At 54.3% G+C, this 25,251-nt stretch overlaps 1 protein-coding gene across 1 annotated transcript in view; it reads left to right on the top strand.

Annotated features, from left to right (window-relative positions):
- LOC126311658 (proteoglycan 4-like) overlaps positions 1–24,408 on the top strand; it is a 76,424-nt gene extending 52,016 nt beyond the window's left edge. The window contains exon 3 of the mRNA XM_049992234.1: positions 24,256–24,408. Coding sequence (XP_049848191.1) covers positions 24,256–24,408 — 153 coding nt within the window. The remainder of the gene's footprint in view (positions 1–24,255) is intronic.
- The last annotated feature ends 843 nt before the right edge of the window (positions 24,409–25,251 follow it).

Genomic DNA, 25,251 nt, shown 5'->3' with positions numbered 1-25,251 from the left:
AATATGCGCGCCAAAAAGAAAATCTTCAAAACCGTCATAGGAACCAGCCATCACTTACGGCTCTGAAAATCTGGTCAATGGCCGCAGACACCAACATAACAAGAGTAAAAAAAAAGGGTGCACAACAAATACTTCAGAATTGCTGCTGATGCCGGCCGGTACCAGACAAACCGAGACATATACACAAACCATAACATACTCAAAATCCCGGAAATCATCCAAAGAAAAATCCATAAAGTTTTTTTTTTTTTTTTTTTTTTTTTCCCACCAAACCACGGATTCGAACCACCCACTCATCAGAAATCTGGGACAAAATCCACCCGACCCAAGAACGACATTTCCCATCACGACAAAACACCACAAACTACAACATACCATGATAAACAAAAATAAAATACAAACACCATAACACTCACTCAAACAACAAACATCTACACACACCCAAGAGACCCTATCATCCCATCATTTTGTTACCCAACATAATCAGACAGAAGGCAGGGATCAAGGACAGATCCGGTCCTTCGAGTACAGGGGGTAAAAAAATACCCATCAGACCAGCTCGCTCTCTCTCTCTCTCTCTCTCTCTCTCTCTCTCTCTCCGTGCCGACGCTGCCCCGCACACGCGTTCGCGTTCGGCCGACACCACACGACAGGTCTTTGGGGCCCCGCCACTGCGCACACGCACGCCTCCTCCTCTTCCTTAGTTCTTTTTCGCTTTTCTTTTCTCCCCCGCCCCCCGCTCTCACCGCCACATCATCCCGCAACCCTTGGGGGATGTTTCCCAACATCAACGCGCCCCAATTCCACTCTCTGCCCGTGCCGCACTCTCCACTTTGCTTCTCCCCGTCCCCTACACACACGACTGCCGAAACCCCGGTTGACACACCTTCTCGTAGGACAGGGGTGCGTGCGTTGTCTTGACGGTGACAGCAACAGCAACGGATCCGTCCATCCCATTCCCCCCCCCCCCCCCCCCCCACTCGGTAAAGAACCATGTTCAACCCACACTACACAACAAGGGGGGCACACACGAACGCGAAAGAAAGGGCAGGGCAGGGCAGGGCAACTATCTCGTACACATTCTTCCTCAGAACCCACATATCACATCAACGAACGGCAGGCCAATTGCGGACTCAGCCGTGTCAGGCAAATCCAACCCAACCAACACCTCCCACGGAAACCCTGACACTGATCCAGCAGTACGTCCACATACATCGCCACACCAAATACGGGTGACGAGTGAGCAACAAATGGAACAATACACAACAAGGCTGACCTAATAAAAACTGCACGTCACGTCATACCTTCCAGACAGACGCAGTTCCGACGGGACGGCGGAACCGTATACGTACCTTTCAGCCACAACAACCGACCGACTGGACACGCCCGCGTCTCCAGCCAGCCAACCACCAGGGCCACACAGCCCGCAAGTTTCAGCGTCAACACTTCTTAACGTACGTTGCAAACTTTTCAAAACATTGCCACACACACACCACGAAAAGCGTCAACCTCTCTCACACTGGATACACTCAACACTTTTTGTCGGCGGAGCTTGAGCCCAACGGTTGACACACCCCCACCGGCCACACAGGTTTCCCTTTGAAAATTGCAGTGACGGAGGAGACGCGGCATTACGAGAGGGTTGTTTCCGAGAGCGCGAGCTGGACGGAGCTGCGGCGCCGCCGCCGCCGCCGAGGGGTAATGAACGCACGCGATGCCGCATGACAGCCCATCACCCAAAGTTTCACCCACAACTGCACAGGTCGCACCCCCTTTTCGCGCCATACTAGTGTCGATCGTCAATTACAGCTGACGGTGTTCGCATTTGCCACTTGACGGGGGGGAAAAGAAAACAAACATCTGACACGCCATGTGTTTCTCTCTCTCTCTGTTACATCTAGGTCATTGGGCAGCCACTGTAAAAAAAAAAAAAAAAATAAATAAATATTTTTACGACATGGTTGGGTAAGTGATTTAAAGACAACAATTGTGGGTCACACACCATAGACCATTTCGATAGTGTTCTTGTTCTTCTCTTTTTCCTTTTTTTATCGCTCAATTGAAATAAAACCTGGGGATGATGCAATGCTGCGATATGGCACAACCGTCGTCCATTGTACACAACTCGGGAACAAAAAGAAACCAATTCAGGGAACGTTCGTTCCTTCACAACGTTTCTTTCAACGCACTTGGTCTTTACCATCCTGTATATTCAACACACATTTCCTTTCATCAAACTAGGGCATTTCCATAACAGTTTGTTTCCGTTTCTGTGAGCACAATACTGCTTCTTCGACGTCATTTCACCATCTTAACTACAGACAGACAACAAAATAGGAAAACAGGCCTTGAGAACCCCGTCCACCAAATTTCAGTTAGCACGGCATCCAAGATTCTTTTCCGGGGAGTGTGCAGTGCAGCTGACGCTGCTCAGACCATATACCGTCGCCAGTCTCACTCAACTCTTGCGCATTCCACCATTCTACGCTACGTGACAATGCAAAAATGAATGAATCAAACCCGCCCAGAGAGCGTCTTGTGCGAGGGGACACACGATATAGAGAACAACAAAACACACAGGGGACACCACCACAGTTGGAGAGAACGTTTCCACCACGGCAGCCGCGCCGTTACGCGCTTTTTTTTTTTTTTTTTTTCCTCCCCCCCACTGCACACCTCCGACACCACGGGAACGTTCACCGTCCCGTTGCCCTACACTGGCGTTTCTTTTCAACCCCCCACCCTATTCCTCGCTCCCCGGACATTCGACCGATCACAAAGTGCAACCTCTCGTTACCGTCGGGTGCCCCTCTTCATCCCCGGGGCGCCAACAACAAAACAAAAACACCACCGACGCCGTCGTCTCGCGTCACCTCACTCAACTGAGCGGAAAATACACGTACATCCAGAATGACGACACCGCCTCCACAAACAAAAACCAGACGTCAGACGTCAGGTCGAAAGAGGGCACCGTACGTCGTGGCGCGTGGTCTCCTAACTCACCTCGCGCGTACAAATACAATGCAATACAATGCGTGTCACCTCACGTTCACACACACCTCCACGCTCCACTTTTACGTCGCCCAACCAACCAACTAACTTAACGCACCCGCTCGGCGTAGAAGCAGCTGTAGGCGGCAACGTGTTTCTCACCCTCGCCACCAACGGTGTGACATCCGACAGTCGCGGTTTGCTTTCCGTTCCACACCTCCGGCCATACCATACAAAGGGGACAAAAACAAAAATATATATCAAACAAGCCAACTCCAGCGATCCGCCCCCCTAACACCAACACGTCTCGAAACACCCACGCCCACGACCCGGCTGTGGCTAAAGTGCGTATCCCCAACGTCACACCAAAACCAAAGGCGCCGGCGCCGCACCACACCACAAGCTACAGCTACAGCTGTGCCGCCCGTCCACCCGCTCACAACAACAACAATTCCGCCCTTCCCGCAAAGGCATTTTGGTGGCCCTGAAAAGGGCCGTTTTTTTTTTTCTCTTTCCTTCGCCGCGCCGCGGACGAGCCTCCCATTTCCAAGAGCCACCTCCTTACTTGGAGCTCGTGTACTTGGTCACCGCCTTCGTGCCCTCGCTCACCGCGTGCTTGGCCAGCTCGCCAGGCAGCAAGAGCCGCACAGCGGTCTGGATCTCGCGGGACGTGATGGTCGAGCGCTTGTTGTAGTGCGCCAGGCGAGAAGCCTCGGCCGCAATGCGCTCGAAAATGTCGTTCACGAAGCTGTTCATGATGCTCATCGCCTTCGAAGAGATGCCCGTGTCAGGGTGCACCTGCTTCAGCACCTTGTAGATGTAGATGGCATAGCTCTCCTTCCTCTTGCGCTTCTTCTTCTTGTCGCCCTTCGAAATGTTCTTCTGCGCCTTGCCAGCCTTCTTGGCGGCTTTCCCGCTAGTCTTGGGCGGCATCACGAACAAACAGGCAGGCAGGCACGCGCAGTCAGTCAGTCAAGCGCTCCGCTCCAGTCAGCGTCTCCCCACACAGTGGCACCCGCCGCACGCCGCCGCCGCACCTTTACCAGCTCGCCCTGCTGCGGCCGCCGACCAATGGGGCGCGCGCGCAACCGGCCGCCGCACCCGAGCCCATAAAGGACCCCCACCCCGCCGGCGCCGGCGAAAGTCCTAGGGAAGCCAGTCCTCCATGCCACCCACAAACCAGTCCGCGAGAAGCAGTCGAGTCTGCTACAATCCAGCAACTCGCGTCGTCCATCCAGCTGCTACAGGCACAGATGACCCAGCTAGTAGGTATACTAGCAACATTGACGCAACTCCCCGCCGACCTCAGATCGGCAGCACAGCAGTCGCCTGTAACAGCGACAGCCCCAGGGAAAACTGTCCCCCACCATGGATAGGAGACCTAATATACAAGGTCTCAAAATATGCGCGTTTAACGCAGACAACCTCACTCGCCAACCCATGGAGTTTAGAGAATTCATACAGGACGAAAACGTTGACATATGCCTAGTGGGAGAAACATTCCTCAAACCAGGACTACGAGTTTCTGTACCAAACTACATTTGCTACAGAAACGACCGACCCACTCACGGAGGCGGGGTCGCGGTATATGTCAAAAAAGGAATCAGACACCACCAAGTATACCCCCCAAATACAACAGAAATAGAAACGGCGGCAATCGAAGTGGCCACAGTAACTGGCCCCCTAACAGTCGTTGCAGTGTATCGCCCCCCTTCCCAAAGACTAGAAGAGGACGACATAGCTGCACTTAGCCGTATTAGAGGCAAACTGCTAATAGCAGGGGACCTAAACGCCAAGCACGCGGACTGGAACTCGAGACACCGAAACCAAGCTGGTCAACAGCTGCAACGACTCGCGCGCACACACCAGTTACAAATATGGGGCCCAGAGGAACCGACACACTTCCCAAAGAACGGAGGAAGACCGGACGTCCTCGACATAGCCATCACAAAGAATCTGGTGGGCTTTGTATCCGCGACATCGGTAAACAGAATGTCGTCGGACCACAATCCCGTGATTTTTGAGGTCGATATGGGAGAATGGCTCTCTATCCCACAACGACATGCGACGTACAAGCGCATCAATAAAGAGCAATTCAGCAACGCAATAGCAACTGAACTTGCCCAGACCCCGCCTCCAACTGCAGAGACAGTAGAACAGGCACTAGACGACCTCACAAGAGCGATCCTGCAAGCTGCTGAGGGAGCCACACCGCCTCAAGTGGGGCCCCCCCGCTCCAGGCAACTCCCCCCGCACTTGCTTGCGCAAATACGGCACAAAAACAGGATCGCCAAAGAGTGGAAGCTCACCAGAAACAAGGTCACGCGGAGGCTACTCAATAGGCTACAGAGAGAGCTGAAAGCAGATCTCAATGAATACCGCAACCAACAATGGTCAGCAAGGCTCTCAGCTCTCAAACTAGAAGACAATAGCTTATGGCAAGCCACCAAACAGTACACAAAAAGACGCGCGAAAATGCCACCACTGCATGGCGAACGCGGACTGCAGTTCAGCCCCATTGACAAAGCTAACGCACTAGCCGACGTGTTCGAAAAACAGTTCAGACCAGCAGAAGTACAGGACAGAGAACACGTTGCAACAGTCCGCCGAGAACTGGCCGTGTTCCTGGAAGCAGACGACGAAGATGACTACACGCCACTCTTCAGTACTGAAGACGTGGCGCACTGCATCAAGTCGCTGCCCACCAGGAAGACCCCGGGTCACGACCAGGTCACAAATGAATTGCTGAAACTCCTCCCGCCTCTGGCAATCACCCACCTGACCGATATAGTTAATGAACTGACGCGATCACAAAAATTCCCGGCGCAGTGGAAGCACGCAGAAGTCATTGCGATCGCAAAACCAGGAAAAGACCCGGTGTTCCCGCAACACTATAGACCAATTAGTCTACTGCCTACCCTCAGTAAACTTTATGAGCGCCTCCTACTAACCCCCATACAGGACCATATCACAAGAGAGCAGATTCTGCCGAAATTCCAATTCGGATTCAGGCAAAGACACTCCGCCCCCCAGCAAATTATGAGGGTGGTTGAAGCAGCTACGGACAGCTTCAACCGAAAGGGCTACTGCGGGCTTGTCTTGCTAGACGTGGCAAAAGCCTTCGACTCAGTCTGGCACACCGGGATACTACACAAGATGTACACCCTAGGCTTCCCCGGAAAGATCGTCAAAATAGTTAAAAACTATCTCTCCGGTAGGACTTTTTCAGTTAAGATCGATGGATCCCTGTCGACCAGGAGAAGAATCGGTGCAGGTGTGCCCCAGGGCTCGGTCCTGGGACCCATCCTCTACAGTGTCTACACTGCTGACATCCCTATGACTCAGCATGTACACACTGCACAATATGCAGATGACACTGCATTCTTCTCCTGCTCGACAAACAGGAACCTGGCTACAAGGCGTCTGCAAACCGCCCTAAACAGGACGGAAAACTGGGCCAAGCAGTGGCGAATAACAATAAACTCGGAAAAAACACAAGCCATGCTGCTCACCAGACGTTACGGGAAACGCCGACCCCCAAGAAGACCATACCAACTGCTGCGATTACAGGGGCAGAACTTGCCATGGAGAAATTCTGCGAAGTACCTCGGTGTCACACTTGACAGACGCCTGACATGGAAGTGTCACATAGAGGAACTTCGCAGAAAGACTCACGCCAGGATGCAGATCCTGTACCCTGTATTAAACAGCACCAGTTCCCTCGACCCCGCAACAGGAGTAGCTATCTATCGAAGTCTAATTCGACCGATACTGGAATATGCGTGCCCTGTATGGGGCTATGCAGCCAGATCGACGATAGATCGCTTACAGAAGGTCCAAAACAGAGCGCTAAGACGGGCCTTACACGTCCCCACACGCTTCCCCGCGGCGGACCTGCACGAAGCGGCAGGCATAGAGCCGCTAACAACACGGTTTCGTGCCATGGCAGAAGTTTTCTACGCCACGGCACGAAAATCACAAAATGACCTAATAAACACCCTTGGGCAATACGAACAGAATGGGAACAGATACAAAAGACCTAAGTCGCTACTCCTGCAGTAGCAAAATTAGTTAAATAACATCTCTCAAAAAAAAACAGCAAAACACAAAAGACCAGAATTAAAAACAACAAAAAAGAAAAGAGGAGGAAATGTCCAAAATGGACAACAACCTCCACCAACACCCCCCTCTAACAGTAGAGGAAAAAAAGAGAGGAGCCCCCCCGGCGCCGGCACGCACTCCGCTGCTCGACTCGCTGCGGCTCGCACCGTTTGGGGCGTTGTGCTTTTCTTTCTCGCTTCTTTCGAAACTAGCCCATCGCCATGTCCGGACGCGGAAAGGGAGGCAAAGTCAAGGGCAAGTCAAAGTCCCGCTCAAGCAGGGCTGGGCTCCAGTTCCCGGTCGGCAGAATCCACCGCCTCCTGCGCAAGGGAAACTACGCCGAGCGCGTCGGCGCCGGGGCGCCCGTCTACCTCGCCGCCGTCATGGAGTACCTCGCGGCTGAGGTGCTCGAGCTGGCCGGAAACGCGGCCCGCGACAACAAGAAGACGCGCATCATCCCGCGCCACCTGCAGCTCGCCATACGCAACGACGAGGAGCTCAACAAGCTCTTGTCGGGCGTCACCATCGCACAGGGAGGTGTCCTGCCCAACATCCAGGCCGTCCTGCTGCCAAAGAAGACCGAGAAGAAGGCCTAAAAGAGAGACAGCGCAATCGGCAACCGCCGCGTGCTCCCTTGGCACGCAGCGCGCCATTTGCCGCCTCGGCTCAAAAACAAAACACAATCGGCCCTTTTCAGGGCCACCACACAAACCTACGTCCAAAGCAGAATTCCAGTCGTTCGTCGCACCACTTCTCTCTCTCTCTCTCTCTCTCTCTCTCTCTCTCTGTGTGTACGGTTTTTTTTCCTTCTTACACACACAGGCGCCGCCATCTTGTACACACGTACTTGGCCACCTCCTCCACTCCACTCCACGCACGCACAGTCTCGCGACCATTAACCAGCACACGTGGCGCACAACAACACACCTCAAAAATAACCCCTCGGCACTCAGCCGCGCCGCAACACACAGCCCATCCACCGACAAGAAGCATACAAGCAAAGAGGGAGGGGAAGGAAGGAAGGAAGGAAGGAAGGAAGGAAGGAGGGAGCTCACACAACGCAAGGGCACGCTTCCTTCCCTCCCAACCGCACCGCACACCACGTCAAAAAAACTCCAAACAAAACTAAAAGGCCAAGTAGACTAAAAAAGGAAAAGAAAAACCAGCAACACAGACTCTTTCGCACTTTTCAACTTCCGAACACTGTGGTGGCCCTGAAAAGGGCCGTTTTTCAATCTCTCTTTCCTTCCTTCCTTCGGTCTCACACCGCCTAACCGCCGAAACCGTACAGGGTGCGCCCCTGCCTCTTCAGGGCGTACACCACGTCCATGGCCGTCACAGTCTTGCGCTTGGCGTGCTCAGTGTACGTCACCGCGTCGCGGATCACGTTCTCCAGGAACACCTTCAGCACTCCGCGCGTCTCCTCGTAGATCAGACCAGAGATGCGCTTCACGCCGCCCCTGCGCGCCAGGCGGCGGATCGCGGGCTTCGTGATGCCCTGGATGTTGTCGCGCAACACCTTGCGGTGCCGCTTGGCGCCACCCTTGCCGAGCCCCTTTCCTCCCTTGCCGCGGCCTGTCATTCTTCTTCTTCTTCAAGCGTCTCAACCACAATAATATAAAAAACAGAAAGCAAGGCAAGCTCCTCACCCGGCGCTAGCGAGTCGGCTACGGTTGTGGCGCCCAGCGCGCGCGCCGCCCCCCTATATAGACTCTGGGGCCCCGCGGCCCGCCCTCCCCTCCCCCCACCACCGCGCACCGAGGGCATATAAGCGCAGCACCCGGGGCGCGCGGGCCCGTTGTCAAGGCAGCACCGGACGCCGTCGCGCACGCATATCCTCCACGCCGCATCCGCATCCGCAGTAGCCATGGCCCGGACAAAGCAAACGGCCCGCAAGTCCACCGGCGGAAAGGCGCCGCGCAAACAGCTCGCCACCAAGGCGGCGAGGAAGAGCGCGCCCGCCACCGGCGGCGTCAAGAAGCCCCACCGCTACAGGCCGGGCACCGTCGCCCTGCGAGAAATCAGGCGCTACCAGAAGAGCACAGAGCTGCTCATCCGCAAGCTGCCATTCCAGCGCCTAGTGCGCGAGATCGCCCAGGACTTCAAGACCGACCTGCGCTTCCAGAGCTCCGCAGTCATGGCCCTGCAAGAGGCCAGCGAGGCCTACCTCGTCGGCCTCTTCGAAGACACCAACCTGTGCGCAATCCACGCCAAGCGAGTCACCATCATGCCCAAGGACATCCAGCTCGCGCGCCGCATCCGCGGCGAGCGCGCCTAAACCCGCACACCGCCAAACAAACAAAACGGCCCTTTTCAGGGCCACTAACGTCTCTCCGTCGCGAGCAAAACTTTGTCGGTCGCAACGACTAGTTCCCCACTCACTCTCCAGTCCAGTCGTCCCACCCCCGGCCCGGCCCGGCGCCGCCGTTTCCAAAAAAAAAAAAAAAAGCACCGCACCGGCCGAACCAAGTCGCAAGCGTCAATAGCGCCACCCACACAGGCCACGGCACAAAACGTGACGCCCGGAAAGCAAAGCAAAGCAAAGCAAAACAAAAAAGACTATTCCAAAACCACCACCAAGACAAACAAACAAACAAACAAACGCGGCGCAAAATAAATAGGTAAAAGTAAAATACACTTTGTGTAACACCAGCCGCGCGCCGCCGCCCACGCCCGCCAACGACCCCACAATCCAACCACCATCCACACATGAAACAAACAAACGCCAGCAAGCAAGACAGACAGACAACAAGGCAACCGACCGACCACGACACGACACGACAATCAACACCTTCCCGACGTGCTTTGATGGCCCTGAGAAGGGCCGTTTTTGTTTTTGTCCGGGACCGCGCGACAGCCTCTGGTTGCGCGCCGGCCACCAGGCGACGGTGTCAACCGCCAACCCTTCCCTGCCCTTTTTACTTCTTCTTCTTGGGCGAAGCCTTCGCCTTAGACGGCGTCGCCGTCGCCTTCTTCGGGCGCGGCGCCTTCGGCTTCTTCGTCGGAACCTTGGCGGCCTTCTTCGCCTTCGACGGCGACTTGGCCTTGGCCGGCTTGGCCGCAGCCGCCTTCTTCGCACCCGCGGGAGCGGCCGACGCCGCAGACGCCTTCTTGGCGGCGCCCGCCTTCCGACCGGTCGCCGCCTTCACGCCGCCAGCCTTCTTTGCGCCGGCCGCACGGGCCCCCTTCTTCTCCTTGCTGGCCGGAGCGGCGCGCTTCTTCTTCGCACCACCGCCGCCACCACGAGCCTTGCCGCCCTCGGCCGCCCCGCCGCCGGCGCCGGCAAGCTTGAAAGAGCCCGACGCGCCCTTCCCCTTCGTCTGCACCAGCTCGCCAGCCACGACGGCCGACTTGAGGTACTTCTTGATAAAGGGCGCCAGCTTCTCCGCGTCCAGCTTGTAGTGCGCGGCAATGTACTTCTTGATCGCCTGCAGCGACGACCCGCCGCGCTCCTTCAGACTCTTGATGGCGGCCGTCACCATCTCAGAGGTGCGCGGGTGCGCAGGCTTGGCGCGCGGCTTCTTCGCAGACGACGCAGACTTGGCCTTCTTCGTAGTGCCGGTGGCGGCGGGTGCCGCGGCAGTCTCGTTCGTAGCCGCCTGGTCTGCCATCTTTTGCTTGTTCTCTTTTCTTTTTTCCCCTTGGTTTCGCTTCCTTCTCTCCTTCGACGACGCACAACAGCGAGGGGCGCGCAGCAGAGAATAGCCGCGCACGCGCCTGGCCCAGCCAGTGTCGCGGGCGGGCGCGGACGGCCGAGAGAGCGGCCGCCACTCGGCGCGCCGCCGCGCCGCCGCGCCGCGCCTCCCGCGCTTGCTACCGCCCAACGTCCGACAGCCTGCGCGGAGCAGCCCCCAACCTGCGCCGCAACCACCCGCGCCATTCAAACCACCGAGGATGGGGCTACACACACCGACACCACGGTCGCCAACCAGTCGCCGCGGCGGCGCCGCAAACCACGGCCAAACTGCAGCCACCGCGCGCCACAGCCTGGGTCGGCCCGCCGAGAATCGCCGCCCCCGCCCAAATGCCGCCCCCACAGCCCCAGCCGACGACCCGCCACAATGGCCAAACCTTCGTCAAAACTCCCGCACCGTCGCCGCGGCAGCCCGGCCACCGCGGCCGGCGCCACAGCCACACGAGCCGAGTCGTGCGGCGATGACGGCCGTGCACAAACGCACCTCCGCCGCCCCATCGCCTTCCGCCGTTTTCCCGATCGGCCCGCAGCCGTCGGGCCACGGCCGCGGGCCGTCCTCCTCCTCTCGCCTCGCCCGCCAACACCCACAGCCCTTCCAACACATTTTTCTTTTCTTTTTTCTTTTTTTTTTTTACTTTTTTACGATCGCCGCCTGCGCAACATGGCACCGGCCGACGGAGCGCCAACCCCCCCGCCACAGGCGAAAACAAAACAACGATAAACAAACAAACAAAATAAATTACCAGCCAGCCCCAACTACAGACACACCGAATCTGCCCTCACAGCCGACCTTACACGCCTCAACGTCAAAACAAAGGTGGTTTCTTTCTTTCAACGGTTACCTTACCTTAGGTTACGTCAGGTTAGGCTAAGAAGGCGTCAGGGTTAGGTTAAGCGTTGACGTGACGTCACGTCTTAACGTAGGCGTTAAGCTAAGGTTGCGGTCACGTACGTTAGGTTAAGGCGACTTGGGGGTTGGCCTAAGAGCTTAGGTTAGGTTAGGTTACGTTAGTTTAGGTGGCTGCGTTAAGGGGCTTAAAGAAGTTTAGGAGAGGTTAAGGCGTCGAGGCGGCCGCACCCCCTTAGCTGCTGCGGCTCGGCCACGCCACGCCACGCTTTGGGGTTTCATAAGGTCGCGCGGCGGGTCGTCGGCACGCCGCAAAGGACAAAACTGCAAGACGACGTCGAAAAACAAACAACAGGTAAAAAATAAATAAGTAAAAATAAACGACGCCGACAGGCGGGGATCAGCAGAACAAGCAGATTCCGGAGAGCGAACGAGACACGCACACACACAAACCCCCCCGAGCCGAGAGAGCACAGAGCACCACCACGTGTCGGCCTCCGCTCACCCGACTCGGCTGGGCTGGGCTGGGCTGGGCTGGGCTGGGCTGGCGGCCGGGCCGGATGCACGTACACGTACGGCTACAGCCACTACCCGTACACAGCCGCTCTTCACGCAACACCAGCCAAATGGCGCGCCCGCGGCTCGTCGCGGTCGCAACGCCACGCCGGCACACTTTCGGCACCACCGTTTTCGCGCGCACCGCAAACAAAACGCAGCCGACACACACAGAGAGAAAAAAAAAAAAAAAAAAAACACAGAGCGCGAGACGGGCGGCGGCGCACCTTTCGCCAGCCGGCAGGCAATCGACTCGCCCAGTACGACAAACGCGCACGCCACCCCACCCAACCAACCAACCAACCAGTCGTCGTCGTCGTCGTCGTCGTCGTCCCGAAATCAAACAAACTCTCAAAAGCACAGCCCCTGCTGCCAACGGACGCAGGCGCCACGCAGCTCCCCTTCCCGCCACACTCGATTCGCAGCGCAACTCACCCGGCACACCGTCAAACGACGGGCTGGGCTCGCCGCATCGCCGCAACCTACACACCTTCCCCGCCACGACGCACAGCCCCACCAGACGCCCGTGCCGCAACGACACTACTGCACTACCACTACCGCACTACTCCTCTCGCCCTTGCCATACACGACACAACACGCCAAAAAATGAAAATCCAAATACAAACAAAAACACCGCCCCCGCGACCCAAACACATGCACGGCGCGCCAACACACGCGAGGCAAGGCACGCAGCAAACGGCGTCCCCTCCGCGTCGCGCCATCAACCTACACACACAAGGCAACCAACAACAGCCAGCCAGCCAGCCAGCCCCACTCTCACGCCGCAAAAACAGAAAACACACCGAAACCGCCAAACGCCGCACATTCGCGCTTCGCACTTACCACACACCTCTCGGCATCCGTTTCGCACACAACGACGCGACGCACAATACATCATCACGGGCTACGCACGCACACCGCGACCCACTTTTTTACGACGCCCTCGGCAGAGCACACGTGCCCACGCCCACACACAGTCGACACAACGACGCAGCGCGCAGCAGACGCGGCCGCAACACGTACCTCCCCGACGACGCGCCAACACCGCCAGCCACTGCTCACTCGCCCAAGCAACCCGTGCACACAACTGCCACACGCGTCCACCACGCCGCCGCCAACCACCCGCCCGCCAGGGGGCGCTCACGTCCGCGACAACAGCGCGGCACCGCCGGACCGGGCCGGGCCGAACCGAGCCGAGCCGCCGCCTCCTCTCCACTCGGCACGCCACGTCTGCTTGCAAAACACATGGCTCGTCCCTCTGTACACACAACGCGCCTGCCTGCCTGCGGTCGCCGCCGGCATCTATCTACCTGCGCATCGGAGCCAGGCCGGCAAGCCCACACTTAAATAATGCACTTCACCAGCCAAACAAACCCACTCTTCCTTTCTTTGCACAGCGCATGCAACAGCAGCCCCAGGAGCCGGGCCCGCCGCCAGCGTCTCCTCCTCCTCTGGGCACAGCCAGCCAGCCAGCCGTTCCCACCGCCCCGCCCCTGCTCTGCAGAACAAGAAAAAACGAAAAAGTACCAACACACGCACCCAAAGCGTAAGCCAGACAAGACCAGCCTCTCCAAGGCCACACACACGCAAAAAAAACAAAAAAACAAAAACACTACAACAGAATAAAATGAAAAAGAAAAAGCAAGCTGTCGCCTCGCCCCCGCCCGTCCCCCCACCCCACCACATTCGCCCCCTCCGCTTGTTTTCCTTTCTACAATTTCCCTCTTTTCCACCCAATATCCCGCCGCGGTTTACGGGCACCGGCCGATTTTGCGCCCGCCCACATGTGTGCCTACTCCCCACCACCATTCCCTCCGCAGCCCGCAGCCCGCAGCCCGCAGCCCGCAGCCCGCTTTTCCCCCCCTCCCTGCCCACACCACACCACACCACACCACACCGACGGTGCTGACGTCGACACGCACCCAAGACAGGGGCCACGACCGTCTTTTTTCCTGGGCCCATCCCCGCACCGCACCTCCTTCCAATCAACGCTGTGGCGCCTGTGTCCGCGCGAGACGCGTGCGCGCCGCCTCTCTCAACATCCGTCCGCCGTCCGCCGGCCGGCCCGTTTTTCGGCCCCCAGGCCATCCGTCAACCACCACTGCCACTGCCCCTGCCCCTGCCCCTGCCCCTGCCCCTGCCCCTGCCCGCCCCGCACCACACCACACACCGCTGCTTGCCCCGGCCGTTGCCACCAAAGGCGCCAACCGCAGCCCGCGCGCGCCAGAAACTACAGGGACCCAGCCGACCGACGAAAATCAGAGCAATTGGCCGGGAGGATCAAAAAGAGAGCTCCGAAAACCACCGTAGCGAGGCGTGGGAGGAAACGTTACGAGAAGCAGAAAGGGACCAGGAAAAATTCTGGAAATTTCTTAAAACTCGTAAACTAAACACGAAACATCTACATCTACATCTACATGGGGAAGGAACGACCCCACAGACCGAGCTGAAGCACTGGCGGATTCACTAGAAAGGCAATTCCAAGCACCAGAAGCGGTAGATGACGAAACTGATGACCACCAGGAAATGGTACTCAGAAGGGTAAAACCGCATCCTAAGTGCCCCGATCAGAACATCTTTCACAATCCAATAAACGCAGAAACCCCGTATCTTATCACATCACAAACATACACACATCCTAAGAAGGCATCAGGCCCAGATTCCATCAAACCGCAACTACTACATCACCTACCTCCAGCAACTATCAATTATCTATCTAACATCAATATATAATGCTTGCTTCAGACTAAACTACTTGGAAACAGGCCCGAGTCATCACATTACCAAAGCCAAACAAGGACTTATTATTTCCGCAAAACTATAGGCCAACTTCCTTGGAAAGGTCCTCGGAAAGCTCATTCAAACTGAACTGAAGAAATTCAATTCTTAAAGGATAACAACATAATCATCCCACAACAATTCCGATTCCGCGAAGAACACAGCACCACCCACCAGGTGACCAGACTAGTCGAGCACATATGTCAGGCCAGAAACATTAGACACAGTACTGGAGCAGTCCTGCTTGACATTGGAAAAGCATTCGGATAACGCCTTATCTACAAGCTCCACCAGTACAACTGCCCCATCCACATTATTGCTTCTTTTCTCCGCAACAGAGCATTCTATGTCCATGTACCAGGAGCGGCAAGTAACACTAGATCCATAGAGGCTGGAGTCCCGCAAGGCTCAGTGCTGGGGCCCATTCTCTACTCAATATACACAAACAAACAGCTGGGAGGACACTTGTCACTATTTGCAGACGACACTGCAGTCTACCGCAGCAGTTCTAACCTGCAATATAGAGTCACAAAAATAGAGCAACACCTACAATCCATCCAGAAATGGGCTAACCAAAAAAAACAATAAACGCGGAGAAAACCCAAGCAATACAATACGATTCACATTCAAAAAGAATACCTCCTAACCTGCATATACGCCTCAGAAATAACAATCTTCCATGGTCAGGCACAATAAAGTATCTAGGCATCAAGCTGGACAAGAGGTTGACATTTAGAGACCATGTTACACACGTTTGTAACAAGGCTGCAGCAGCAATATTCAGACTGTACCCAATCATCAAAGGAAACAGAATAAATATGCGCGCCAAAAAGAAAATCTTCAAAACCGTCATAGGAACCAGCCATCACTTACGGCTCTGAAAATCTGGTCAATGGCCGCAGACACCAACATAACAAGAGTAAAAAAAAAGGGTGCACAACAAATACTTCAGAATTGCTGCTGATGCCGGCCGGTACCAGACAAACCGAGACATATACACAAACCATAACATACTCAAAATCCCGGAAATCATCCAAAGAAAAATCCATAAAGTTTTTTTTTTTTTTTTTTTTTTTTCCCACCAAACCACGGATTCGAACCACCCACTCATCAGAAATCTGGGACAAAATCCACCCGACCCAAGAACGACATTTCCCATCACGACAAAACACCACAAACTACAACATACCATGATAAACAAAAATAAAATACAAACACCATAACACTCACTCAAACAACAAACATCTACACACACCCAAGAGACCCTATCATCCCATCATTTTGTTACCCAACATAATCAGACAGAAGGCAGGGATCAAGGACAGATCCGGTCCTTCGAGTACAGGGGGTAAAAAAATACCCATCAGACCAGCTCGCTCTCTCTCTCTCTCTCTCTCTCTCTCTCTCTCTCCGTGCCGACGCTGCCCCGCACACGCGTTCGCGTTCGGCCGACACCACACGACAGGTCTTTGGGGCCCCGCCACTGCGCACACGCACGCCTCCTCCTCTTCCTTAGTTCTTTTTCGCTTTTCTTTTCTCCCCCGCCCCCCGCTCTCACCGCCACATCATCCCGCAACCCTTGGGGGATGTTTCCCAACATCAACGCGCCCCAATTCCACTCTCCGCCCGTGCCGCACTCTCCACTTTGCTTCTCCCCGTCCCCTACACACACGACTGCCGAAACCCCGGTTGACACACCTTCTCGTAGGACAGGGGTGCGTGCGTTGTCTTGACGGTGACAGCAACAGCAACGGATCCGTCCATCCCATTCCCCCCCCCCCCCCCCCCCCACTCGGTAAAGAACCATGTTCAACCCACACTACACAACAAGGGGGGCACACACGAACGCGAAAGAAAGGGCAGGGCAGGGCAGGGCAACTATCTCGTACACATTCTTCCTCAGAACCCACATATCACATCAACGAACGGCAGGCCAATTGCGGACTCAGCCGTGTCAGGCAAATCCAACCCAACCAACACCTCCCACGGAAACCCTGACACTGATCCAGCAGTACGTCCACATACATCGCCACACCAAATACGGGTGACGAGTGAGCAACAAATGGAACAATACACAACAAGGCTGACCTAATAAAAACTGCACGTCACGTCATACCTTCCAGACAGACGCAGTTCCGACGGGACGGCGGAACCGTATACGTACCTTTCAGCCACAACAACCGACCGACTGGACACGCCCGCGTCTCCAGCCAGCCAACCACCAGGGCCACACAGCCCGCAAGTTTCAGCGTCAACACTTCTTAACGTACGTTGCAAACTTTTCAAAACATTGCCACACACACACCACGAAAAGCGTCAACCTCTCTCACACTGGATACACTCAACACTTTTTGTCGGCGGAGCTTGAGCCCAACGGTTGACACACCCCCACCGGCCACACAGGTTTCCCTTTGAAAATTGCAGTGACGGAGGAGACGCGGCATTACGAGAGGGTTGTTTCCGAGAGCGCGAGCTGGACGGAGCTGCGGCGCCGCCGCCGCTGCCGAGGGGTAATGAACGCACGCGATGCCGCATGACAGCCCATCACCCAAAGTTTCACCCACAACTGCACAGGTCGCACCCCCTTTTCGCGCCATACTAGTGTCGATCGTCAATTACAGCTGACGGTGTTCGCATTTGCCACTTGACGGGGGGGAAAAGAAAACAAACATCTGACACGCCATGTGTTTCTCTCTCTCTCTGTTACATCTAGGTCATTGGGCAGCCACTGTAAAAAAAAAAAAAAAAAATAAATAAATATTTTTACGACATGGTTGGGTAAGTGATTTAAAGACAACAATTGTGGGTCACACACCATAGACCATTTCGATAGTGTTCTTGTTCTTCTCTTTTTCCTTTTTTTATCGCTCAATTGAAATAAAACCTGGGGATGATGCAATGCTGCGATATGGCACAACCGTCGTCCATTGTACACAACTCGGGAACAAAAAGAAACCAATTCAGGGAACGTTCGTTCCTTCACAACGTTTCTTTCAACGCACTTGGTCTTTACCATCCTGTATATTCAACACACATTTCCTTTCATCAAACTAGGGCATTTCCATAACAGTTTGTTTCCGTTTCTGTGAGCACAATACTGCTTCTTCGACGTCATTTCACCATCTTAACTACAGACAGACAACAAAATAGGAAAACAGGCCTTGAGAACCCCGTCCACCAAATTTCAGTTAGCACGGCATCCAAGATTCTTTTCCGGGGAGTGTGCAGTGCAGCTGACGCTGCTCAGACCATATACCGTCGCCAGTCTCACTCAACTCTTGCGCATTCCACCATTCTACGCTACGTGACAATGCAAAAATGAATGAATCAAACCCGCCCAGAGAGCGTCTTGTGCGAGGGGACACACGATATAGAGAACAACAAAACACACAGGGGACACCACCACAGTTGGAGAGAACGTTTCCACCACGGCAGCCGCGCCGTTACGCGCTTTTTTTTTTTTTTTTTTTTCCTCCCCCCCACTGCACACCTCCGACACCACGGGAACGTTCACCGTCCCGTTGCCCTACACTGGCGTTTCTTTTCAACCCCCCACCCTATTCCTCGCTCCCCGGACATTCGACCGATCACAAAGTGCAACCTCTCGTTACCGTCGGGTGCCCCTCTTCATCCCCGGGGCGCCAACAACAAAACAAAAACACCACCGACGCCGTCGTCTCGCGTCACCTCACTCAACTGAGCGGAAAATACACGTACATCCAGAATGACGACACCGCCTCCACAAACAAAAACCAGACGTCAGACGTCAGGTCGAAAGAGGGCACCGTACGTCGTGGCGCGTGGTCTCCTAACTCACCTCGCGCGTACAAATACAATGCAATACAATGCGTGTCACCTCACGTTCACACACACCTCCACGCTCCACTTTTACGTCGCCCAACCAACCAACTAACTTAACGCACCCGCTCGGCGTAGAAGCAGCTGTAGGCGGCAACGTGTTTCTCACCCTCGCCACCAACGGTGTGACATCCGACAGTCGCGGTTTGCTTTCCGTTCCACACCTCCGGCCATACCATACAAAGGGGACAAAAACAAAAATATATATCAAACAAGCCAACTCCAGCGATCCGCCCCCCTAACACCAACACGTCTCGAAACACCCACGCCCACGACCCGGCTGTGGCTAAAGTGCGTATCCCCAACGTCACACCAAAACCAAAGGCGCCGGCGCCGCACCACACCACAAGCTACAGCTACAGCTGTGCCGCCCGTCCACCCGCTCACAACAACAACAATTCCGCCCTTCCCGCAAAGGCATTTTGGTGGCCCTGAAAAGGGCCGTTTTTTTTTTTCTCTTTCCTTCGCCGCGCCGCGGACGAGCCTCCCATTTCCAAGAGCCACCTCCTTACTTGGAGCTCGTGTACTTGGTCACCGCCTTCGTGCCCTCGCTCACCGCGTGCTTGGCCAGCTCGCCAGGCAGCAAGAGCCGCACAGCGGTCTGGATCTCGCGGGACGTGATGGTCGAGCGCTTGTTGTAGTGCGCCAGGCGAGAAGCCTCGGCCGCAATGCGCTCGAAAATGTCGTTCACGAAGCTGTTCATGATGCTCATCGCCTTCGAAGAGATGCCCGTGTCAGGGTGCACCTGCTTCAGCACCTTGTAGATGTAGATGGCATAGCTCTCCTTCCTCTTGCGCTTCTTCTTCTTGTCGCCCTTCGAAATGTTCTTCTGCGCCTTGCCAGCCTTCTTGGCGGCTTTCCCGCTAGTCTTGGGCGGCATCACGAACAAACAGGCAGGCAGGCACGCGCAGTCAGTCAGTCAAGCGCTCCGCTCCAGTCAGCGTCTCCCCACACAGTGGCACCCGCCGGACATGAGATGGCTGGGTTTGCACCCATGCTAGTTCTGGAGAGCCAGCGTTCTTTCAACGCTCTGTCTCACGAAATGATCCTGTGGGTTCGTATGTGGCTTGTGTGCAGTAATGGCTTGGGGATTTTCCCCCCGGGTGGATGGCGTTAGTGATGATGATGTTGATAGAGGTGGAGATGAGTATCCTGTTTCATGAGGATGAGAAGATGGTTACCGCCTGTAGTGGCGATGGAGTGTGTTGATAGGAGCTCTGAGTTGAGGGTGAGGGTTCCGTCCCAGTGTATTGATGAGCTGGTACGGTGATGAATGAGATGATTCGTAGAATGTTTGTGATTTTTGTTTGATTATGTGATAGAAAGAGGGTTGCCCTAGCATTGCCCTGATTTCCTCATTGCTAGTCAGTCTTGGTACGTCTGCAATAATTCTTAGGGTTTTATTTTGGACGACCTCCAATTGGGCTAGATTAGTGTCTGCTGCCATGCTCCACACTTCAGAGCCGTAGAGGATGACAGGCAGGACTATTGTTTTCCAGATTCTGAGCTTTGCTGATATGGACAATCCCATTCCCTTTAATAATGGGTATAGTTGGTAGAGCCGGGCGGAGCCTTTGTTCCTAGCCTCTCTTATGTGATGCTTGAATGTTAGGTTTTTGTCCAATTTTAGTCCTAAGTATGTGATTTCATTTTTCCATGGGAGTATTTGTTCATTGTAAGTGATGTTTATTATGGGTTTCTTGATTTTATGAGAAAATAGGATTGTTTGACATTTGTCAGCATTTATTTTTATTTTCCAGATGTTGCACCAGTTTGCAACTTTGTTGAGATGTCGTTGTAGGCTGTAGGCTAGGTAATTAATGTTTCTGCCACTGAGATAGAGTGCTGTGTCATCAGCATATAAGGCTATGTTGCCACCCGGCTCTTTCGGGATGTCATTTGTATACAGAAGATATAGGAGGGGGCCAAGCACAGATCCCTGTGGGACACCTGCTTCTATGAGTTTCATGCCACTTTTTGCCTTTTCTATGTATGAGTAAAATTTCCTGTCAGAGAGGAAAGACTGAATGATTTTCAGCAGGTGGAGAGGGCAGTTGAGTTTGGAGATCTTATATAGCAAGCCGTCATGCCAAACACGATCAAAAGCCTTTTCAATATCCAAGAAAATAGCTGCGGTGCTGTTGCCCTGGCTCTTCTCCGTGCAGACATGCTCCACCAGGCGAATGGCTTGCTGTACAGTGCTATGTCCAGCACGAAAACCAAATTGTTCAGGGATGATGATGTTGTTTATGGATAGAAACTGGAGTAGGGAGTTTTGTATAAGAATTTCGAGAAGTTTGGAGAGATGACATAGTAGGGAGATAGGGCGGTGGTTTTGCGGGAATAACTGATCTTTATTGGGCTTTGGAATGGAAATAACTTTTGCAACCTTCCAGGCTGAAGGGAAGTATTGTATGGAGAGGCAACTGTTTAGGATGGCTGTAAGGTGAGAGATAGCAGGTTGAGGAAGGTTTCTAAGAAAGGGGGGTTTGATGTTATCGGGACCGGGGGCTTTTGCATTGCCGATTCGCCTGATGAGAACAGAGACTGCACGTTCAGTGGTCGGCACAAAGTTGGTGACTGGTCTGGCACGAAGTGTTCGATGTAGGTGACGCTCAACTCTGCGCTCCAGGGCTTCTGCTTCTTCCTCGTCTTCATCGATTATATTCTCTTGGAACTGCAGCTCGAGCGTGTTTGCCATGGCGGTTGCTTTGTCGTGTGGGGTATAGACTAAACCGTTTTGCCCATGAAGTGGTCTGCTGGCTTTTTGGGGTTGTCGTCTGGATCTGATGATTCCCCAGAATTTTTCGGGATTTTGCTCTGCTGTTTGCAGGCTTTGTTCCCATCTAGCACTTCGTAGCAGTTTAAGTCTGGTCTGGATTTCCCTGGCCATCCTAAACATGCGTCTCCTGTCTTGGGGGTCACGAAAAGTTTGCCATCTCTTGCGCGTTCTGTTCTTGTCCGTAATTAGTTGCGCAAGGTCTGGGGGCAGGTTGCTCCGTCCGCTGTTGTGCGTTATTTTGATGGTTGATGCTTCCCCACACGTCGTGATGATTTGGGTTAATTCTGCTATAGCCTGGTCGATTTCTTCTGGGGTCTGCATGTCAGGAGCCTGGTCAGGTATGTGTAGAGTGACCAGTTCCTTGTACCTCGCCCAATTTGTGTTGTAAGTTGTAATTATTCTGTTACTTGGAATGTCTTGGTCACCCTGAAATCTTAGAATAACAGGGCTATGGTCTGAATTTAGGCTGTTGATTACCTCTGTCGTTGTGTTGAGGTTAACGTTTTTTAAGAGGAATATGTCCAATTTGTCAGGCAGGCACCTGGAGTCATAGGGAACATGAGTAGGCTCATCAGTTGAGACAACCCTTACTGCTGGATGGTTATCAAGGTATCTCAGTAGTTTGTTGCCACTTGTGTTTGTAGTACGACATCCCCATGCCCTGTGCTTGGCATTCAGGTCCCCTCCTATTATGGTTCTGTGGTTTATGTCCAAGAGATCGTCCAGGTCACTGGGAAACAGTCTGGCTTGGGGTGGGTGGTATGCCGCCACCAGAAGTGTGGGGTGGTTGTTAAGAATAACTTCGACTGCTGTTGCCTCTGTGTTTATGAGTGGTGGCGTTTGTATTACCCTGTGGCATATTCGATTTTTAATGAGAATGGCTGTACCGCCACCTGGTCTGTTAGGGCGGTCATTTCTGGCCAACACATAATTTCGGACTCGAAAGCTCTCATCAGGGGTTAGGTGGGTCTCATTTAGGAGTGCCACATCCACCCCATGGTCATCGAGGAACATCTCGAGCTCGAATCGATCGTGGGAAACACCGTCAGCGTTCCAGATGGCGATAGTGATGTGCTGGTTTTCATTTGCCATTTAGGAGCAGGGGCAAGATGTTTGTGATAATTAGTGTCACTTTACTGAGAAGATCTGGGGCTGCTAAGAACTGATTGATAATCTGTGTGATTTTGGTAACAAAATTTTGAGGGAGAAGGTTTTTGACAAACTGCCAGATTTGTGATAAAATTTGAGGTGTTTGTACCTGTGAGTCCTCTGTGATGCTTTGCTGGGCAGTGGTGTTGTCACTGGCGATGTTGGTTTGAATTGTCACCGCAGGAGCAGTTGGGGGCTCTGTGGCGGTTGCCATTGAATGACTGGCTAGTGGGGGGGCAGCCTCAGTCGCTGCAGAGGTTGAGGGGAGAGGTGTCGCACTTGTCTGTTCCTTTAGAACACAGGTGCTGGGGGGAGGTGCGGTTTGCGGCGGATGTAGAGTCACCTTGGAGGGCAGGATTCTGCCAGGTTGTTGTTTCGGGATTGTGGGCTTTGTTTTAGGGGAGTTTGGTGGGGTGCGCCCTGTTCTCACTATTTCGGCGAGCGTGGGCTGTGCTTGGGGCGGAGATCGCTCCGGTGGTGGGGAACAGGATGCAACTGCTTCCTGTGGTGTTGAGGGAGTTTCTAATGTATTTGTTCCCACCTGAGTTTGTTTTGGTGGAGGGGAGGAGTGTGGTGTATCCGCAGGTGGTGGCGGGGGTGGTTTTGTTGCCGCTGCTGTTCGCGGTGTGGTGGTTGGTGGGACATGTCTGCTGGTTGGGGGTGCTCGTCTTCGTTCCCAGGCCTGGACGATCCGCTCTCGCTCTGAGCAGCCCCTGAAGGAGGCTGGATGGTTGCCCCCGCAGTTTGCGCACGTTGCTGGCGCGTCGGGCTTTTTAGTGCAGGCCCCAGAAAGGTGTGGCCCGGCGCATTTCACGCAGCGGGGTCTAAGTTCACACTGAGACGCCCCATGCCCAAAGCGTTGACACAGATAACATTGCGTCGGACCGTTTGGTCTTTTGTATAGCTCCACCGTGACCTGCATGTGTAGCAGATGTGTAACTTTGAATATTTTGCGAGCCTCAGCAGTGTTCAGGAGATTCACTTGAAAATTGGCCGTTTTTATTCTGGGAGCCGAGACTGTTTCGCCGTATTCGTTTACAATGGTCTGCGGTTTCGTTTGCTGAAACACGTCCTGCACTTGAAACCCTTTCTCAATTAGGGCGTTTTTGACATCGTCTGTGGTCCAGTATGGAGTGAGCTTTTTAATGACGACCTTAAGTGTCCCCTTCGGGTCGTCACTGTATGTGAAGAATTCAATCTTCCGTTTTCGAAATTCTTCTTTGAGGAAATGGAAGTCCTCGGGATTTGTTGCCTGGTATACGATGCTGTCACCCTTGTAGGATGTGCTTAGTGCTCCTTTCAGCTTCCCTTGTATCTGACCGATTAGGGTAGTGTACCCTTTGGTCTCAAAAACCGTTATCGGGGGCACCCTTCTGCCTCTGGGCTGGCGCTGAGTTTGTGTCATTGCTGGGGGCACCGTTGTGTTTTGAGCGCCTTGCACCGTTCCGACGCCTGCAATTTGATTTTGCTTTTGATTATTGGACGCATCTGCGGTCGCAGTTGAGTGATCCACCTGCTTTTGTTGATGTTGCTTCTGCTGGTCTAGTGGTGGTTGTCGTACTTTTGCGTCTTGCGCATTTGAAACCACGCTCTGGTTTTCGCGCGCCCGGAGTTTCTCCGCGGCTGCGGGTTGCGGGGGCTGCCCAGAGTTGATCTTACGTAGCCTTTCGCTACGTCTGACTTCAGGGTCGGTCAATGAGGAGACCGAGCCCGAGTCGCTGTCTGTGGCTATGACAAGCTGGTCAGAGTCACAGCTAGTGTCTGACGAGGAAGGTGATGAGGGGGGATGAATTGAAGTATGTGAATGTGATGATGACGATGGTGGAAGTGAACTGTCGTGTGGCTGCACTCCATGAGGGACGCTGACAGAGGTTGGATCACGTGTGTCCGCCATGGCGGGCACCTACTCGATGTTATAAGGTTTCAGATAGGGAAGCCTATATTTCGACAATTTCCGCGCCAGTGGAAAAATTTCCCTACACCTAGCAGGCGCGGGATACCACCAAGGGCCTCACAGTCAGTCTGTTTGACTATGTGGCTCGGCGGGTCCCTGGACTGCGGCTTCCCTAACACCTATGGCACAGAAATTCTCGAACAATTTCGACTATTTATATTCACCTACTCGAGGCGTGATGTTCCTCTTTCTTCACGGTCTATCCCATGTCAGAGCGAGCGCCCACGTGGTCTAGAGCCCCGTCCGCGCCGAGTGTGCAAGACGACTTTTGCTTCTCAGAAGCGACAATTTTGCTTTTTACCGATAACGCACACCCGACCTCGTCCGGAAATCCAGAACACAGCGCGGACCGCCAGCACCGACGATACGACCAAGCACGAAGCTATTGCGCGAGCACGCAAGGCGGCGACCAAGCACACGAGAAGCAAGCAACGAGGCGAGCTCTGCACAAAGGCGGCGAGAGCGCGCGGTGGGTATTTCCAGGGCTGGGAGCACAATAGCGGCGCGGAGCACAGGTAGACGCACGTCCGTCCGCTTAGCAG

The sequence above is a fragment of the Schistocerca gregaria genome, unplaced genomic scaffold (assembly GCF_023897955.1).
Source record: "Schistocerca gregaria isolate iqSchGreg1 unplaced genomic scaffold, iqSchGreg1.2 ptg000435l, whole genome shotgun sequence".
NCBI classification, from domain to species: domain Eukaryota; kingdom Metazoa; phylum Arthropoda; class Insecta; order Orthoptera; family Acrididae; genus Schistocerca; species Schistocerca gregaria.
This window is presented reverse-complemented; position numbering and strand designations above follow the sequence as displayed.